Here is a 20,458-nt window from a genome sequence, read left to right as displayed (position 1 = left end):
GATGCAACGCGGTATTTTTAGCATCAGGCTAATGCAATAGTGAAATAAGTTACGTGAGTTCCTTCTCTCATGGAAACAGCTGGAAGACAAAACTGGTCCACATGGTTGTGTCCATGTGAGTAGGATCTGCATGGGTTTTTCATTTTGTCTTTTTTTTTTTTTTTTATTTACGTCTTCATTTGCTCACTCGAGATGCTAGCTGTATATTCCGCTGCCGGTATGTGTGACAAACCTAAAAACAATAAAACTTAATACAAGTTTTCATCATATGTTAATGATGCAGTCATTTCCAGCACCCTGTCCCCTCCCATGACACCCTAAAGCCTGGGAGATGATGTTTATGCAATAAAACAGTGTAGTACACAGCTAAGAAGTCAAATAGTGCATGAATACTATTGAACACTCTAAGCATGTTTGTCCGGTATATTGTGATTGCGAGGTATGCTAATTACTAGTTGGCGACACATCTCAGACCAACTAATTGTAGCTCATCCAATAAGGCCTTCTGGTTTTCCGGTCGCATTCATAATATACTTAATATATTCTCTACCGGGTATCTAGCAAGGGGATTGAGTGTGGTGCCAATAATATGCAATAAACTGCTGTTATAGGAACCGGGCATTAAAATGTGTTTTTGTTTCATGTCTGTCTTAAAGCATAATATTAAAAGTGCCTACTTGCACTTGATGTATATATTTTAGTTAACGTGTTATTAGGGATTTTCTGGAGTTCATTTCTGCTTTCGTATAGAGAGTTGTATCAAATTAAAATAGATTAGTTAAAAGGAAGACCTTTCCCTTCGATTCTGAATAACTGGAATAAAGCTGTGATATGATATAGATTTCTTTATTCCTCTTGAAGATTTCATTTTGTGAGTAGTCATTAACACCGAAAGCATGTTAATTGGAAGTGTGGGTCTTATTCTCATGAGTTGCATTTTATAATTCTATTTGTGATGTATAAAAAGTCAAATATTTCATGCCTCTGAATGGTAATGAAACTAGATACATTTAAATTCTGGAGAAATGCCTGCACATGATATAACGTTACACATATTGCATGTATTGAATAATATATCCCGATATCTATAATGCAATGTTACACTGAAACTGCAAAGTTCAACTGCATTAAAACTTCCATCAGATAACTTGCACTGTTCTCCTGTACAGTGGGATCTCTGCAAGCTAGAAAACAGTACACACTCACGCACGCACGCACACACACACACACACACACACACACACACACACACACACACACACACACACACTTTTCTGTGTCATTTTTTATCCATCAGCTTTCGCCCCTTAATACCACACTCACATGGTAATCACTTTCGCCACAACACAAAGGATATGCCTGTTGTTCTCTTTTATTTTTTAATTATTTTTAACCTACGTTTCAAAATACTGTGTATATTTCAATGAGCTGTTCAATATATCAAAATCTTCATTATCTTCTAATGTTTCTCTCTGTTGATAAATTAGATTTGTAACATTTCTTTGCCGTTCCTTAGTTTCTTTATATCGTTCCTTGTAAATCTATTATTTTGTCCTTGTACAGTTAAGGGGCCGGTTATGAGAAAGAGAATGAAAGAATAATGATGTTCGTTTCCCTTTATATTGCTTTTACTCTGGAAACTAATAAATGTCTATTGATAACAAACTGATTTTTTTTTCTTTCCTTCTTTTTGCTGAAACACATGGTATACATTCCATATTCTGTGGCGTTATATTAATTTGCTGACTGCTTGGTTTAAAAAGTAATGCATACATGTGTGCATAACCACGCAACTTGCAATAATAAATCATCTGATATTTTATCTGTACTTTTCACATCCTTGCCAGCAACAATGTGTTCAACAATTTAATTTTTTTCATTTTTTTTCCTTAACAACCTCTAGGAAATCCTGAAAATTTGATTCACAAAAAACATAGGGTACTTAGTAAAGTACTTTATTTCATAAACAATAATGCAGGTATAATGTGTTTTGATGTCTTATTCCTGGAAAACCAGCATGATTTAAGCAATAAGTTTCAGTTAGACTTGAAGTCTGGCTTTGGCTATGTCTGGTTTTGGCTGTAAGTTAGCATTACTGTCTTGAAAGTCAAGGGTTGCAGGTTTGACCTCAATATCACCCCTCAGCCCGCCCTTAGGGCATGTGAGTGAATTTGATACCGTATGCATACGGTGATATTAACCTCAGCTATGTTTTCAGTTTTCATCATATTGCCAGAAGTTTGCGTAATTAGTTTACCTCGCAAACCAAACCATGATATTTACATATTTCACAATCAATGAGTCTTACTGTCTCTTTTCTGATATATTGTTTGTATTTCATAGCCTGAATAAATGAAATCTTTTTCCTGCCGTATAAAGCGGAAACAAAATTTCCTGCAGTTTCTATAGAGGCGCAAAATGACACAAAAACACAATGTACTAAAACAGATGCTATGTCACTTTGACTAGGAGCTGGACCTTTTGAACTCAGTGGAACAATTTATATGTACAGCTACAGTGCAGTGACTGTAAACCTTTAATATGTCTAACTTTTCTCTGTCATAGCTGATTTTATTTATTTTTTACTTATTTTACTTACTAAGCCCTTATTTTCTCAGCACAAGATTTGCTGTTGTAAAAAAATATTTTGACTCGTTAAAAAAAAAATTAAAATATCTTCAGGCTTGAAGAGGTTCTTGGGACCTCCCATTGTCATCTTCTGTGCTGCCATTACTCTGGACTTTCTCCTCGCTTGTCAGGGTCACCATCTCCTGGCTTTTCGTTGTGCCCCTGTCTGTCTTTTCAGTGGTGATTCTCAGTTTTTCCCGCTTGCTGCACAACCTGTGGGATTGTATTCATATGGTGTTATTTACCACATCACCATACTCACAGTCAGTAAGCAGTAACCACATGACCATACCACAAAACTGCATGTGGTGACGAATGCAGAGTGCATGTCTCTTACCACATGGGGAAACACTGAAAAACTCTGACTTTTCAGGGCGGCTGGTAGCATAGTGGTTACGGCTACTGCCTTCGGACCTGCAGGTTTGATTCCCACCTCTCGCTGTAGTACCCTTGAGCAGCGCACTTACCCTAAAATTGCTCCCGTAAAATGACACAGCTGTATAAACGGGTAAATAATTGTGGGTGCTCTAACACCGTGAGTCACTCTGGAGAAAAGTGTCAGCTAAATGAAAAAAATGTAAATGTGATCGGAACTATTGATGCAAAATTAGAGCAGTTGCAGGGAACGACGGGTCTAGCTGTGGTGCACATCCGAGCGCTTATGTTGAACCGTGCATTTGAAAGGCTCTTTGTCAAGGACACTTTGGAGATTGACCTACCTCTTCCTGCAAGCGACAGTTAGACACACGAGTATGATGACAAGCACGGACAGAATGACAATGAGGACGATTATCCAATCTGTAGGAAGAAGAACGCAAAGAAAGACCGCTGTGGATGACGGACAGGCACGTTCTAAGGTCATCGTCGCCTCCCTAGAGGCCACCACGTTTCGAAAAAGGGCCTTTTACCGTGATTAGCTTCCTAGCTTGAAATTTTGACACCGCTAGCTTGTCTTTGCATTTTTGACCAATGAGTCATCAGCGTCTGAGCGCCACTTCTCTACGCAACCAGACAGTCTTATAAAAACAAAGAACAATTTAAGCTGGGGCACGCTCACTCGACAGGAATTCATAACGGGGGCTGGATATGGTAACACACCAAAACATAGCAACAGGGAATTCCAAGCCACGAGCAGAGCGAGTACACACAACATTTGCTGGAACTGCATTACGACTCAATCGGGAATCGAAGGTTGAATCATATTTACATGGAAATGTAATCTGTACTTTAAAACATGAATATAACGTGCCCTTATTGAATATTCTTATAAAACTGCACATGCTAACAGTTAGAATTAGTCAATATTACTGTATGAAAGTAGATTCTGCAGAACTTTCTGCTGCTCTCAGAGATCTCGTCATAATTCTGCACTGTTTCACAATCTTGCCCTTGAAGTTGAACCCTGTTTCACCATTCATTTCACCTAGCTGCTGATTCAGAGATACATAGGATGTAACTAACGAACTAAGGACCGTGGAAAAGTAGTCGGTGTACAAACATTATGTTACCATCGAATTCATTCATCTGTTCCCTTGTGACTCCTGGGCTCTCTGCCGTGCGAGCAGTGGTTGCGGAGTCAAGGCTTGTATCACGAGGATGAGTCGTGACACTGTTAGGGATCATCCCGTGTGTCGTGTCTTCGCTGTGTGAAGTAGTCCCACCTGTTGGGGCATTTTTGTCAAAATCTTTGTCAGCACAATAAAAACTGGCGTATATTTTACAGCGCTAGATTTTTGTCGGTGGTTCAACAGTGACTGACACTAAGTGGCCACATACAGTAGTAGCATATGGGCAGGTCTGAAAACATTAATACCTACAAACTTTCACCAAGTTGACTGAATATTAAGTTGACAAAAAGTATTTTAGAGTCAAACATCTATTACCACGATTAACACATTTTTAGAAGTTTTATACACTGAGAATGCTGCTGTAGTCTGTGGATAGCTGATAAAGACCGGGGTTGTTTGGATTATTACCTAATCACAAATGCAGTGACCTTTCTACCCCAAAATCATCAAATAAATTTCAATTAAACATAATGGCATTTATTTAGAATATGTATGTACATATTATAGTCCAAACATGATCTGTAAAGTAAACTGATTTGTAAGGGATGTTAGAATATCAGCTAGTGCACAGAATAGAGATGACGACTTGGCTGACCTGTCGCAGTGTGGTTCTCTGGAGTTGGAGAAGTGCTCACAGTGGCCGCACGAACACGGGAAATCATGAGGTCACAATTCTTGTCAGACGGATCTGCCAGAAAGGAGTCAAAGTGGTGCTAAGTATGCGCAGCACTGTAGTTCTGCCAGGGAAGCATTTCACACAGATGTCCAGTACAAGCGTCAATATATCTGTCATGCAGAAAGGATATTCAGTCTTTTTTTTCTTTCTCACAAGTGAGTTTTGCTACCAGCGTGAAGCGGCATTTTAATGCCTGGTGCAGATGCATTTCCTCACCTGAGCTGTTGTAGCAGTATGCATCATAGGGAACGTCTAAATTATCACTGTGAAAAATTACTCCAGTTTGGTTGGATGCACAGTTTGAATGTGAACTGTGTCGAAGGATAGTTGTGTTCTGGTTGCTAATCCAACCATACCTGTGAAGAAAGTTGTATTATTATTATTATTATTATTATTATTATTATTATTATTATTATTTTATGGAAGTCAAACAAGTTTACGCTTATCTTGCAATTGTCATTTTGCATAAATATTTAATTGTGAGTCTAATTATGTGTCTAAGAAATGATGTGGGTGTCACGATGCACTGAATTTCAATTTTAAATTCACAGGTTAAAAACAATGTGTTGCTTTTAAATCATTTTCCTTCACAAACACCCTGTAACATTCAAAGTTATCATTTTGGACACTTCATAATTAATAATTTTTTTTGGAATTACAAGTACATTAAAAGCTTGACTTCAAAGGTAAGAAAATTGACACAAAATTCCTATCTCCATCTATAACTGTATCGTTGGTTGGATTTGCACGCACACACACACACACACACACACACACACACACACACATCATCTGAACCGCTTGTCCCATACGGGGTCGCGGGGAGCCGGAGCCTAACCCAGCGCTGCATTTGCAAATTATATTAAATATAAGGACAGAATAGATACGAATAGATAAGAAACACTTAAAAACTGTAGGCTTCAGTTATTTTTCTTTTTTAATATTGGTGTGTTTTTGAAGCCAATCAGACATTTCATTGACATACAGCCTGGTTTCTGATGCAATGGACAAAACCGCGCTGCTCTTCGCCTCACCTGCATGTCTCCAGCCCTTTATCGTAGGCCATAGACACCTGTTCTTCACTGGCCAGCGTGGTGCCCAGATCTTCACACAGCTTCCTGGCTTGATCAAAGTTCAGCGCGTAGCGGGCGCCTCCTTCCACGTGGAAGACACCCACGTAGCTGCAGCTCCGTGCCACCACTGCTGAGAAAAAGCAGAAACTGCAGCATTTTCAGCTTCCTCCGAAACCGCGCATCTTGACGGTGTTCAGCTTGCGGCAGCTGTTCAGCTCACGTAGCCGGAGCATCAGTCCAAACTTTCTTAATAACATGTGAATCTTAATCCAGACGCTTTCTAACATTCCACCTACATTTCTGACATTCCACCTACGTTTCAGTATAAATGTTAATACTTATAACATTCAGATAAGTTGATCTATGTATTTGTGACATCCTGTTATAAAACCCAGCCTGAATATTATTACTTTATTTTAGCTCTGTCAAACACCAATATGGTCATGTAATGTAAAGAGTTTTACTGTTTTTAGAACATTTTCCATTCTCTCTTGATTCAGTATGTGTAGAAATATGGGACTGAACAGCAGAAGGTTGAAAATCCATGGGGTTATGCAATACTTCTGTTTTCGGGAACGTATTATCTTTGTTTTTTGGCATATTCATCCTCTTTACACATATTCCTATAATAGTGAATATACCATCACTTATTTACTGCACAAAAGAAACGGTGCTGACATTATGAAAGCAAAATCAGTCCATCATAAAACCTAATGAACAGAATGGCAGAAAAAATATTCTGGGAACATCAGACTTGAGGGATGCGGCTTTGGCCGGGTTCCGCTCTTTGGTGGGTCTGGGGTTCGAGCCCCGCTTGAGGTGCCTTGTGACGCACTGGCGTCCCGAGTGTGTTCCCCCCAGACCTGCATCCTGCATTGCTGGGTTAGGCTCCGGTTTGCCGTGACCCCACTTGGGACAAGCAGTTTTAGACATTGTGTGTGTGTGTGTGTGTGTGTGTGTGTGTGTGTGTGTGTGTGTGTGTGTGTGTGTGTGTGTGTGTTAGACTTTATTAGGGCACAAACATAATCAAACGTCAGTCTTGTGTCTCTTTATTATCTGTATGCAACCTCTTGGTATTTTGTCAGTCAGAAGCCTTACAGGAAATGTTATTACATCGGTTCTCTTCAGTAGTATTTATCTCTGCAATGTTTCCATGGTTACATGCACATAAATATTAAGTTGTGAAAACAAACGCCAAGTATAACACATACTGACTCACTAAAGCTATTTTCCAGACCAGTGTGATGCAGGCAGAATCTAATTCTGGTTATGAAGAAACCATTTATGGAAAGATTAGTCCTTTTCTGGCTTAAGATACCATAGCAAAAGCTCACACTGACTCATTCTGTACACTAGCGAAGCCATGAAACACTAATGCATGTGATAGACCAGATTGGAACAAAAAGCTGCACGACGATGCACTTTGCTCATCCTTCAAATTCATAGAAGATGCTAGCAAAGCATTCTGGAGATCCTTAAGGGAGCGAAGTCACTGGATCCAGCCCCACACCACACACTCCACCTGTGTTAAAGCGCTCTGTGTCACTGCGTGAGAAGAGCACTCTATAAAAATAGATTGAATTGAATTGAATTGAATCGAATCATCTCCAAATTTTTTTTTTAACATTTCTTCTGCTTGCACTGATTGAAAATGTTGCTCTCGAGAAAATTTTTCTGGAAATAATTGCAATAACAAAAAACTGTGGGTGGGGGAGGAATCTTAAGATGTAAGGGATTCTGATTTCTCTTAAACATGGCTGACAGGTATGATATAAGCATGTCGCAAGGCAAACAGAAGCTGAGTTCTGCAGAAGATCTGCAGTTCAAAGCGAACTTAAAATAGTACAGGATGCGCATATCATTTGACGCTTTGTTATTCATGGTGAATACCAACCCTAATTCTGCCGTACTTGTTACTAGAAGTTTTATTTAAACCTTTATTTTTTACTTGCTTATACAGATTGCAATATATATACATATATATATATATTTTTGGGTTTTTCCTTCTTGCTTCATGCGTTTGTTCCAGTGCAATTTCTTGTGGGTAGCGAATCAGTAAAATCCCTACGGTGTCTCCCACCCTTAATTTGGAAAAGCCGTATTTCAGTTTCTCTTTGTTAGGGGATTCAGCAACTTTCCACCCCCCCCCCCCCCCCCCCCCCGTGTTTGCCAAACAATGTTAACCAGAAAGTTCAACATCTGGACAGGAAGCCCAGGAATTGATGGAAGAGAAATAGCGTATGAAAGAGCAAAGGTTTTCTCCAGCTATTTTAGGCCAAGGTTAAGTGTTTATCCTGGGGAAAACTGATATTTCCAGAAACCACCCCACATTTACAATCATTTCTGGGCAGCTTTGACTGTAATTCTGCGATAATTCTCATTTTTCACCTAGAGCAGTGTTGTGTTGGATATTTGCCCCTCCTTCTTAATAAGAGATGACAGATTTACCCAGTGAACAAAAAGCAATGTGTGCAATGTGGTGGTTTTTGTCTTAACAGCTACAGTCACAGGAAGTGTCTGAATGATCAGAACTTTCCAAAATGATAAGGAGAACTATATGAAGGGAACGTTTTCTGGAATACATAGACCTCACTGACAGTCATCCCCACAGATATGTTTAGGAAAAAATTAACTAGACCAATTGAACCAGAACACCGGTGCACAGACCAGCCCCCTTTGGGCTGAATTTCACACACCTGAACCTGCCTTTCTGTTGTAGAAAAATACAAAAAAAAGAGCTCAAACATCTCAGGAAACATATTATGCTATATCATTGTAATATAATAACAATATTAGGATTGTTATATTGTGACAACCGAGTCTTCGGAAATTCATTCTATAGTGGCAAACTGGTCGAACCCTGTCAGTCTTACTTTAGCTCCTGGAATGCCATACAAGTGAAGATATAGTTAAAATTCAGACAAATGTTAGAATGATTTGATTTTTGGGTAAAATAAATTTTTTTGAAAATCCAATCACATTTTTATACACTGATAGCATTTGCCACCTGTTAATAACTACTTATTTCAGAAAAAATTCTGGTATATTTAAAAGTTTGTAACACATTCCAACTGTCTCTTCCTGTCAGCAATTGCTTTAATTAATATTATTTTACAGTGTAACAAAAGCTAGAGATCCAGGTTAACACAAAGGATAACAGTGCCACAAAGATGTCCATTACGTGAGTAGGACAAAAAAATTGACCACTTTCTCAAATCGCTTCTTAGACCAGGCACACGGTCAGATTTAGAGCCTGCAAGCATGCAAAGTTTTGAAAATGCAACAATTCTCCTGCTACCACAGTGACACGAAGGAAAAGCCAGACCTCGTGGTTTCAGCATATGCTGTTAGGGCATTGCACCAGGTGCACAAATCGATGAAAAGTTGCAGTGTGTTCTAGAAACCAGGAATAAATATACAAATTGCATCTGCAACCACCCACCAATAAGTTAAAATTAAAAAAAAAAAAAAAACAAAAAAAGCTACAGAGAGGGAAAATGAATGTGTGATGGAAACAGATTTGTTCTGAGGTTGCAGAGCCTTTGCCAGAAGCTCCCAGACGTTGATGCAGCTCTCTTTTCTGGGTCTGATCCATCCCACTGGCAGCAGGGAATCTCTCAAAGCACCTTCCAGCAACACACGCACTGCGCACACACTCCAGCTCGAAGAGGAGACATCCGCCACACAAACCTACATGTAACCCTCACCTTGAGCTTGGTGTGACCCGCAGCACACCAGAAATGAGAAAGAAGCGCACAGCATCAGAGCCCACATCCTGGGCACCTGCAGAAATATCTCCTTTGTCTGTGATTGCCAGCAGGGCAGCTCTGTCCTCAAAGTCGTCTGGGGCATTTACCCAACGTCTTACTGCCTGTGCGGTGTGTCAGAGAGAGGACACGGAGCAGCTGCTCGGGGCGAGTGTAGAAGGGGAAGTGGTTCTTTCGTGAGCAGTTACACATCTTCCTCCCTCCCTTTCTACCCTAACCACCTCCTCCTTTCTCAGAAACCAGAAGCTTGATTTCCTACAGCTTCACATTTGAGGTGTATGATCTCCATTTAAAACACATTTTACCAAAGGTTCTTAACCTGGGGTGAAGGAATCCTTTGGTGGTATGTGTGGCTGGACTGCAGAAGATGAACCAGGGTTTGAAAATAACATTAACTAAATAAAAAATGTAAAATTAAAATATTGCTACGCTATCGCTTTTCATGATATTAATCTCTGTGAAAATAACCAAGCTAGTCCAATGTTTTTCAAAATTATTTCTAGATGTTTTATATAGATGTAGGAGCAGTCCTGAGCTTTCATCAGATCTGTGGCATGCAGGGAGTGCCGGGTTTGGAGAGTGACCAGGTGGGGTCTAGCGGTTAGGAGAATTTTTGGCTTTTAAAATTTCTTCCCCATTAACCTCAGTTAAAGCCAACATAAATACAATCACATAAATAAATAAAGCCAGTAACTAAACAGAGACCAAGAACAAAATTGGAAGACCTATCTTTTGTGCTGCTTGAAAGTATATGAACCCTATAAGGATGATAATTTTTCTTGTATAAAATATTACAATGAACTTATAAAATCTAAATCTTAAGTGCTAAACTTGTAAAAAAAGAATACATGATTATGGGCTACACACCAGATTGTACTTCTGTTTTTTTACAGCACGTATCATTTCTTCTAGAGCAACTTGGAATTGGTGATTACACACTTATGATTTCAGACGAGAAATCCTCATTAAATAGCGACTTCATAGTATAACTAAGGGACACAAGGGGTTCACATACTTTGAAGCAGCACTGTGTTCCAAACTCAGGACATACCGAGAGTTATTACAAAAACATACAGCACAGAAGAGAACAAAACTGAACTGTCAGTGTTATTGCTCAGGTATGGCCAATAGGGTGATGAAAATGAAAGGAAATGTTAAGAACCTGTACAATATACAGTATGTAGATATTGCATATGTTTTATGACATGAAGAATAAATGTATACGACACTGATCCAGTAATAAGAATGTTCCTGTTAGCCTCCTTTCTCATTAGGTGCCAGTTTTACAGAATAAAATGGGTTACAGAACAGGATGGATTAACATGGGATTACAGCTGTATTGGCGGGGGGGGGGGTGCAGTGGTGCAGTGGGTTGGACTGGGTCCTGCTCTACAGTGGGTCTGGAGTTCGAGTCCCGCTTGGGGTGCCTTGTGACGGACTGGCGTCCCATCCTGAGTGCCCCCCCCAGCTCTAAGCCCCGAGTGGCCGGATTAGGCTCCGGCTCCCCCGCGACCCCATATGGGACGAGCGGTTCAGACAATGTGTACAGCTGTATTGTGTGAGTCAGAAAAGCTACTGCACTTTACAGTGGGTTTCCCCATTTTGTTTATATCACAACATGTCTCTGTAACTATACAAACAACAGGAACTGAAATGTCACTTGTGAAAAATGAGAAGAGAAAACGTCAACCACACGCACACACACTCACACTCACAACAGCGTGTTACAGATGTAATGTGATGTTCAGATGTTTGGATTCTGATGCACACCAGGCTTTCAAATGTTGAGATGAAACCATGTGTCTCTTAACTCTCTCCAGGACTGAGGCCCCTTACTGCTGCTTTACTCCATGGAGATGAGTGTGCTGTGCTCAGTTAGAGTTATATGCTCTGTTGGTATGTGTTTAATTTGTTTTTCTAACTGTTAGTGTCTTCAAGAACTGTTACCTATGGACTGTATCAATTGCTGGAATGAGTGTAGATGAAGAGCATCCATACACAACAGTTACCATTTCATTAACGGGGACTTGCTTAAAATGGTAGCATCAGCAAAAGAGGGTTGATTACCCTCCGCTGGAAAAAGTTTGTCCCAGTCTGTCCATTTACTACTGTATAGAGAAATTTAAAATAAACATCATCCGGGACAAAATCTAGAGCTTAGAGGTGACAGAGCTTTTCATCCAAGTAAAACCTGGGGCTGATGATAAAAACAACTGATAAACTCAGAGTTCGGTAGCTCTGTAGGTTTTGACGTGTAATGTATGTCTCAGTTTTTCAATAAAAAATGATAGATAGATAGATAGATAGATAGATAGATAGATAGATAGATAGATAGATAGATCCCATCTTTTGCTGGAGTAACCCTGAGCAATATATATACCTCAAATTGCTCCAGTAAGAAGTTCTAGAATAAAATATTTGCAAGTACCTAAATAATACAAAGCAAACATTGTATGTTGACTTGGAGAAATTCATTGGCTAAATTAATTCATTAAAATAAGAAGAAAGACAGTGAATGGGGGTATGGGGATGTCAAGCTGTGACAAACAATGGAATCCTTATTTTCGACCAAATGAAATAGGGCTCATTTCCCCCACAGGGTAGCAGAGTTCTCTTGTGCTGAATGAGACAAATCCTTTCTTTCCAGAACACCTTCCAAACCCTCTGGTTACTAGGATGCTGTAGAAAGGTGCTGGTTGAAATGCAGCACATGGCTACACTGCTGCCAGAAGTGTTCCGTGCCAAAAACAACTACATCCAGCCATGCACCTGTATAATACATCATAATCCTTGCCAAACATATACTTGCCTTTTTTGCAAAGCAGAGAATCACCTTATTACTGTTATAGGATTGTCCATTAAGTGACTTCCAGTTATAGGCCCATGTACAGCTAAGTCATTTTTACTGGACCATTCAAGGTAAACCCCTTAATTAACAGCACTAAAGCAAAAGCACAGATTCAGACCTGTTTCTTTTTCTTAGCTAAAAGTCTGATCACTAGACTGTTTGCTGCCACAGACCTTAATCCCTAAGGAATTACTACAATTTTGTTTTTCTTCGGCTGTGTTTTCTTTTTTCAGACTTATTGCAAATTAAAAATGCACCTAACAAAGGGATAGAGTCTTCACACACATACAAAGTTTATTGATATTTAGGGCAGCTTAAATAAAGATATTTAGGGCCTAGGTTTACTCATTTTCGATGTAGTGTTGCTATCAGCCGACACCTTATTCACCCAAGGTGACCGACACTGCTAGATGCACTGCTTATGATTTACTCTTCCTTCTAACAGTGAAAAACACTGATTTTTGAGTCATCAGTCCACTTGAAAAGCATGTCTTTGGACTGAGGGAGGAAACCAGAACACCTACAGGAAACCAAGGGAGAGCATACAAACTCCATGCAGACTGGAGAGGCATTGAACCCAAGTCCTCTCGCACCACCCAGGTGCTTTGAGACAGCAACGCTACTTGCTGTGCATCAAGCTGCCCACACAGAGTAGACCAATAAAAGCAAAACTGAAAAAAAAATGTGATAAATCTAAAAAGTCAAAATTTTAAAATACTCAATGTCTCTATTTACATCATTTGAAAGGTACTGAACTTGAAGCACATGGTTTTGTGGTTCTTTTTCTGATTTGTGGTCATGCTTTTGGCCACTTAAAGAGAAGTTTTGGCTGCCCTAGTGTTTTTAAGTACAATTAAACGATGTTCAGGGTGTTAAAGCAGAGTGTTGTTATGAAGGTGATTAATGACTTAACAACAGCACAGATTTACATTTGGATTTACATTCATTCGTTTAGCAGACGCTTTTGTCCAAAGCGACGTACATCTCAGCGAAAGTACTAATAAGAGTAACAACACAGTCAAACAACTTTTTTTTTGCTTTTTTTCAGAAGTCTAGATATTAATTGCACTTTGTAACAGTACAGAAACTCTTATCATTGTCCAAAATGTATTGGGAATAAACTAAAATTTCCCTTCCATTATTCAGAAATAAAGCTGTTGCTAATCCATAGAAGGGATGTTTATGCTGAGTGCTTTTCGCACACAGTCCCAACATAAAAATGCTGAGGAGAAAAAAAAAAAGCCAGGGAGATTTGCTAAAACTTGTATAGTTACCATAATGTAATGGTACAGTAGTGATATTTTTTGCATGCCTCTGGTCAGTGCTTTAAAAGGGAAGGTTTGATAAAGTCCTGTGTGGTTGGTTACTTACCACACGGTACCAATTTAGGATACTGCTTTCTCAATTCCCATAACTACAATGTTTGTGACCAAGATTCTTGTGTTCCTTGCCTTACAGATGACTGTGGGTACTTGCAGGTACCGTGGTATTGTACTGAACTGTTTTATCGGCTGATAAAAGTGCAGCGGTTACGCCTGTTGCCTCCCAATCTGAAGGTCCCCACTTCGAATCCGCACTCCTGCTGTAGTACCTTTGAACGAGGTGCTCGTGTTGAACTGACATGGTAACAATGCCCTGCTGTATAAATGGGTAAACCCAATGTATGTCAGCGTATAAAACATTTTAGCCTGCTTTGGACACAGGCATCAGCTAAATAAACGTAATATTAGCTGCTCAAGGACAATTGACCTTTATAGGTTCTGTATCATGCCTCATTATGGCTGCAAGAGAAGAACGAACCACTTCAATTCAAGCGTTCATTGGCAAGAGGCTCGTGAAGGTAGTCAATGTAAGCGGAACACTGGTAATTAAAGACTTCCTAAAAGCTCTACAGTAAATGCACACACACACACACACACACACACAATACCGTAGTTATATTAAAGCCAACCTCTATATACCTATACAAAGTACATTCTTTCCCATAGGATGAAATTCTATATAATGAAAACGAATGAACTGATATATGAAGACCGGTACTTGGCTCACAGAGCAGGCCTTTGGAACCATGTACTGTGGGTTTTCCCCATTCATATGTGCTGTTTTTACTGCTATAGCAAGTTTGAGTTGTAGGCCTACTGTACATTAGCTGTTGTGTTTTTAAAATGCCTCCGGCCCTCCCCCAATATCATGTGTGTATAGCTCCACTGAGCACCAGAAGTGTGAATACGCAAACCAAAAAAACTACAGCACAGCACATTAATTCAATCTTCCATCACATGTGGTATGTAAAACTTCTTGACAATGCTTAATGAACACTCAGATTTTTGTAAACACATCACATTTTAATGATCCGCACTGCTTGTCTCCTCATCGCTGAACATTCAATCATTCACATTTCGGTCCAACCACATTGTAACTACAGACATAAAAGGGGACTGCGTTATCACTTTACGGCTTGCAGAGTCTACTTTTTCTGCAGTTTTGTAGGTCTGTACACGCTACTTTTTTCACATAAAGAAATAATGGTAATTTGATCACTTTATTACGACCCCCAAAGTACGAAGCTAACGCTAGAAAAACCGCTATTAAAAATTTACGTCACATGGTAGGACCCAAAACAGGTGGCTCTCTTTGTGCCTGAAGTGACCTTTTTTTTTTTTTTTTTTTTTTTTTTTTTTTTTTTTTTTTTTTAATTTTTAAAACGCCCTGTGGTAAAGACCTGTGTCTTCACGCGCTCCACTTAAGACACAAATAATCACTTTAATTACTTTATCAGTAATAGAAATCAGTTCGTTTGTGTTTTTTTTTTTTTTTTTTTTTTTTTTTACATCCCTCAAAAGATTTTGAACAGGCAGTAACAAAGATAGCAGCATGGAGGCCCTCAGTGGTTCTGCGGCTCAGCTTTGAATACTGTCGCACGTCGGAGTTTTAGGCAGTCTATAAATGTAATTCTTAACTGAAATTTAAAAGCGTTATTAATTTATTCCCTGGGTGTTTAGGTTGATTTAGAAAGAACCGCATTTTAGTGTTGCAACGATCAGTTTACAGCTTTCGTAGCAAAAGTGTAACGATTGACTGTTGACGCGCCTCAGTTCTACTTCTGACTTCTTGGCAAAGTTGTGTGTTCACACGACACATGGTGTTAAAGCTAAATTATAGTTTATAAAATGTCGACTTTCTCTGAAAATGGTAAACACAAAGGCGGCTATTCGAACTGCACACAAGAAGAGGTAGGGAACAACACGAACATAAATTACCCAGTTTTTTTTTTTTTCTTTTCTTGAGCTTTTCTGACTCCACTCAAAAAAAAAATAACTAGGAGCTTTCCCTAATAACAGTTCAATTTTAAAAACTGTTACTTTAGCCAGTTATATTGCATGATACAGCCACTGTATGTGATTCAAGGAGAAAAAACGTACACAGAACAGAAGGTTTGCAAGTGACACTATATATGTCACATGTCATGTGTGAGTTGTGCATCACTGCTGTGTATGAAGTCTGTATTCTGTGTGTGAGCTTTGCACCGTCCTCTTGTACCCCAGGATGAGGAGCATCCTAGGCTGCTGATCCCTGAGCTCTGCAGACTCTTCTATCAGCTTGGATGGGTGACGGGGACAGGCGGAGGAATAAGTATGCGGCGTGGGTGGGTGAAGAGTAATTGCTTCTGTTCTTTAGTAAGTTTGTCAATGGTGTGTGTGTTTGGTTGGTTTACATTTATTCATTTTGCAGACGCTTTTCTCCAAAGCGACGTACATCTCAGTGAAAATGCAATTTGTGCATTACATTCAGAGAAAGAGACGTGGCTGCAGAGGTGTGATTCTTAAGTAAACCTAGTTTGTTACTTTCCGCTTGGTGCACCGATGTTCATTGCTTGAGTAGGTGCATAAAACGCAGGATGGATGAATCCTGATAACCTTCCTACAATTTTTTTTTTTAATAAGGTACACAAACATTCACGTACAGTGCAGGAGAAGCGGCTGATTATTTCTGCTGTATATCTGTACAATCAAAGAAAACAATTCATGCATTTAAGCATAAGTGTTTGTCAGTGTTCTATTGGAAAATTTTAATAAGGTTCACCGATGAACTGCTCAGTTATGGAAAAAGGGCTTAAACAATTAAATGTATTTATATACACGGTGTGTCATCGGTGCCAGTGATCTCCTGTCCTCCTGAGTATCACGTTGTACTATTTTTGTTTGAAGGAAAAAAGTCTTGTGCTTGTTGACAAGTTTTATCCGTTTCAGTTCATTTAATACAAATGTAGGCTAATAAATTAGCGTCCTTTCAAAATATTTAAACAATGTCACTGTGAATGAGTGCTTTACATGTGCTTCAGGGATACCAGCTATTTATTAAATTTAATAATTCCGTTTAAACATTCCTTCTCCATCTGTTCTTCTGTGCATCCATCTGTTCCTTTTTTGCAGACATGAAATCTACATCGCCCCCTCAGGAGTCCAGAAGGAGAGGATACAGGTCAGAGGAACACTAATGAGTGGATGTTTTCTATTTTCCTTCCTTCCTTGTATTTCACCAGCCCTGCTTGGGGTGGAAATCTGACTGAGACATGCCAGTTATACCATATTGTAAATCATGTACTGTAACAAGTATTTTGAGTACTTCAGAATTTTGCTTTGGAAAATGTAGTTGAAAGGAGTTCTGCTTTGCACAGTTGCAAGAGTGGAAATTCTAAGTATTTCTCTCATACTCTGTTGTTCAGCCAGAGGATATCTTTGTTTGTGACATAGAGGAGCGGGACCTGTCGGTTCCACCTCCCAGCAAGAAGCTGACGAAGAGCCAGTGCACCCCTCTATTCATGAACGCGTACACCATGAGAGGTGTGTCTGGTAATCTCACCTGACCCATTCGACCCAAGGCCATGGTTTGGAGCCAGTGTAACATGTACAGACAGCTTTTAAAATACCGAAGCATTTTTTTGCTAATGTAGTTCAGGATTGAATATTTCATGAAATATTTTGTCTGTGTCCTTTTCCGTGTAGTCTTCTCTTACCTGTAACTCCAATCTCCTCTTCAGAGGCTCAAGCAGTGATACACACGCATTCCAAGGCCGCAGTGATGGCAACGCTGCTGTTCCCCGGCAAGGAGTTCCGCATCACCCACCAGGAGATGATCAAGGGAATCCGAAAGGGGAACTCTGGCACAAACTACAGGTGGGACTCTACTCACCTGTGTCAACACCAGCTTGCCTCAGTTGAGTCAGTGTGCAGTCGATATGGGTGTTGAAAAGAGCTTAGAATTGCCTCTCTGCTCTTGCTGATGTTTCCCTATCTGCATTTGAGCAGGTATGATGAGACTCTGGTGGTGCCCATCATTGAGAATACTCCAGAGGAACGGGACCTCAAGGGGCGGATGGCTGAGGCTTTGATGGAATACCCAGACACCTGTGCAGTCCTAGTCCGCCGACATGGGGTGTATGTCTGGGGGGAAACCTGGGAAAAGGCAAAGGCTATGTGAGTGTCTCCATCTTTACATGAATAAAACAAATTTATAGTGCATGTCACTTGTATTAAAGATCCCATACAGTGAAAAACCACTTTAACAGCGTATGGAAATATACAGAATTTAAAAATGTTCTATCAAAAAGCATATAACAGAATTTTTCCTGTTTTGAAAAGGAAAGTGTGAAAGGTACTGGGAAAGGCTGCAAAGGCAGAGAGAGAAAGATCAAATAAAAAGGAAATTTCTATGAAAAGGAAAATCTTTTTTTTTTTTTTTTTGAGATATTACAAAAACATGTTGGTGTTATTGTAATGCCTGAAAATACTTTTAATTTTGGTAATGAATTTTTGATGACATTTTTCCATTCAGTAACCCATCAAATGATCGATTATGTATTTTCTTGGTATAATAAGTAATGAATTTGCCTAGTAGGGAAATTTTTATGGACCCCATTATTTGAGGGACTGGTGGATTTTGTGTATTTTTCTAACATTACTCCTTTAAGGAATGCAGGCTGTAGTAAAACTGGTTTTAATATAAACACCTAATGCTTTTATTTTATTGATATATAACTTCTGTAGCTGGCATTTTTTGTGAAGGCGATTCAGAAATTAACTCATTTATGCAAGTGAATGATTTACAGAAGCAATTAATGTTAACTACCTTGCTCAAGGGTACTACAGTAGAACCACTTGTTTGGTTTGAGTTATTAGTTCATGTCCTTTAGCAGTGCATGACACCATTTAGATTTTTGTGGCTGGTTAAATTATAATTCGACATACAAGCAGGCACCATAGCCATTAAGTATATATACTTGTTACCTGAAGATTGCTTACTTCTAAAGTACCTTTACGCAAGGTACTTAGCATTCATTGCTCCATTAAAAAATGTCCAGTTCTATAAATGGGTCGTGTGCTGTAAGTTGTTTTGGATATATCTGTCAGCTATGAAACCCATGAATAATACAGCGGTAAGTGCCTCTGGCTCGTTGGTTACATTGTCTTCTGTCCTTCTCTATCAGGTGTGAGTGCTACGATTATTTATTTGACATCGCAGTGCAGATGAAGCGGTGTGGTCTGGATCCTGCTGCTTTTCCGACAGAAGACAAAGGCATCTGCTGATGAGCACCAGTTTTTTTTTTTTTTTAAAAAATATCTGTATGTACCAGATCGAGGCTATGATTTTCAGCAGAGTATAATTATAAAGAACAAGGTTCCTGGTTTTGCATAACTGTGTTGTAGCAGACACCTCAGAAAATGGATATGTCCTCATTGTTTAACTCAAGATTTACATCACAGGCAAGGGGATCCTGTTTTCTGACTGTTCTGTGAATGTTGTGCAGTTACTGATTACTGAATAAATTTTACTGTTAGATTAAACTTACTGAGAAACAGTGATGATTTGCATGTACAAGATGGAACTTGCCACTAATGACCCGTGGAGCCTTCAGTGCTTGAGACATTGTGACTTATGGATGTAACATTTATTATGTTTCTTTGTCTTACTGAGTCTTCAGTAAATGTTCACTTGTAAAAAAAAAAAAAAAATATTTAACTTAAATGTTTTATTAAAATATGATTTTCTTTTAAAAAGTGCCTAAATTGCTGGAGTGTAGGATAAAACTAGACCTCCTGGAGGAATTTCACAGGATGCAGCAGGAAACAGAAAGTGCCACACAGATGGGCCTGTATTCAATTTCAAAACCTTGCAGCTGAGAAACTACAGTTCTGCTTACTGCATTATCAACAAATTAAATCTGTATTTGCGAAACTGACTTGAACTGTTCCCATTAAGACTTTTTCAGAACTTGTAAACTTATACATCTTCCACCGAGTGTGTGTGTGTGTGTGTGTGTATATATCAAATTTATTTCCCCCAGTGTTTAATAATTTAAAAATCTGCAGAGATTTTTGCATGAATGGATTTTTGATATAATCACTGAAAAAATAGCTTACCTTGTGTCTGTTGTAGAATGAAGTTACAGTGTCATCAACAATATGAAACTGTCAGAAAAACACTTGAAGCAAGATATCCCAAGGAACTTATTGCGTCAGGTGGAATGCTGCAAGGCATTTTTGCAAGATTATTCCATAATCCTGACATGCTGCAGTGTCAATAATGAGCAATGATTATCAGTAGTGGTTCGTTTCATGTTTTCTTTGTCTGGGGACTGAAAACCAAAACAAGCGGCCTATTTCACTTTATTTGAATATCTGCGGTGGTTAGTAATTTGATATTTTTTATCTGAATTTACCATAAATATTGTAGTCAAATGCGGGGTGCAGCAGGTTTGGCCGGGTCCTGCTCTCTGGTGGGTCTGGGGTTTGAGTCCTGCTCGAGGCCTTGCAATGGACTGATGTCCTGTCCTGGGTGTGTCCCCTCCCCCTCCAACTTTACGCCCTTTGTTGCCAGGTTAGGCTCCGGTTTTCCCC

At 39.3% G+C, this 20,458-nt stretch overlaps 2 protein-coding genes across 2 annotated transcripts; one reads left to right on the top strand and one right to left on the bottom strand.

The window, feature by feature from the left end:
• Positions 1-1,944: 1,944 nt before the first annotated feature.
• Positions 1,945-9,858, bottom strand: cd44a (CD44 molecule (IN blood group) a). Its single transcript, XM_018752430.2, has 7 exons — positions 9,653-9,858; positions 5,907-6,072; positions 5,089-5,228; positions 4,792-4,884; positions 4,137-4,289; positions 3,348-3,426; positions 1,945-2,841 (listed from the first exon to the last, which is right to left on the bottom strand). Exons 1-7 carry the CDS (start codon positions 9,795-9,797, stop codon positions 2,679-2,681), a joined length of 939 nt encoding a protein of 312 aa, XP_018607946.2. The 5' UTR covers positions 9,798-9,858; the 3' UTR covers positions 1,945-2,678.
• A 5,589-nt stretch (positions 9,859-15,447) lies between these two features.
• Positions 15,448-19,734, top strand: apip (APAF1 interacting protein). Its single transcript, XM_018752552.2, has 7 exons — positions 15,448-15,793; positions 16,106-16,206; positions 16,994-17,042; positions 17,287-17,404; positions 17,602-17,737; positions 17,870-18,037; positions 19,048-19,734. The coding sequence occupies exons 1-7, from the start codon at positions 15,731-15,733 to the stop codon at positions 19,145-19,147; spliced, it is 735 nt and encodes a 244-aa protein (XP_018608068.1). The 5' UTR covers positions 15,448-15,730; the 3' UTR covers positions 19,148-19,734.
• The last annotated feature ends 724 nt before the right edge of the window (positions 19,735-20,458 follow it).

Source organism: Scleropages formosus, chromosome 11, assembly GCF_900964775.1.
Source record: "Scleropages formosus chromosome 11, fSclFor1.1, whole genome shotgun sequence".
Lineage (NCBI taxonomy): Eukaryota > Metazoa > Chordata > Actinopteri > Osteoglossiformes > Osteoglossidae > Scleropages > Scleropages formosus.
This window is presented reverse-complemented; position numbering and strand designations above follow the sequence as displayed.

Excerpts from the sequence above, each read along its gene's own strand:
- cd44a (XM_018752430.2), bottom strand. The coding sequence starts at position 9,797 with ATGCCCCAGACGACTTTGAGGACAGAGCTGCCCTGCTGGCAATCACAG. Across the intron at positions 6,073-9,652 it reads CGGGTCACACCAAGCTCAAG|TGGTGGCACGGAGCTGCAGC; the intron begins GTGAGGGTTACA and ends TTTTCTCAGCAG. Across the intron at positions 5,229-5,906 it reads AAAGGGCTGGAGACATGCAG|GTATGGTTGGATTAGCAACC; the intron begins GTGAGGCGAAGA and ends CTTTCTTCACAG.
- apip (XM_018752552.2), top strand. The coding sequence starts at position 15,731 with ATGTCGACTTTCTCTGAAAATGGTAAACACAAAGGCGGCTATTCGAAC. Across the intron at positions 15,794-16,105 it reads CGAACTGCACACAAGAAGAG|GATGAGGAGCATCCTAGGCT; the intron begins GTAGGGAACAAC and ends CTTGTACCCCAG. Across the intron at positions 16,207-16,993 it reads GGAATAAGTATGCGGCGTGG|ACATGAAATCTACATCGCCC; the intron begins GTGGGTGAAGAG and ends CCTTTTTTGCAG.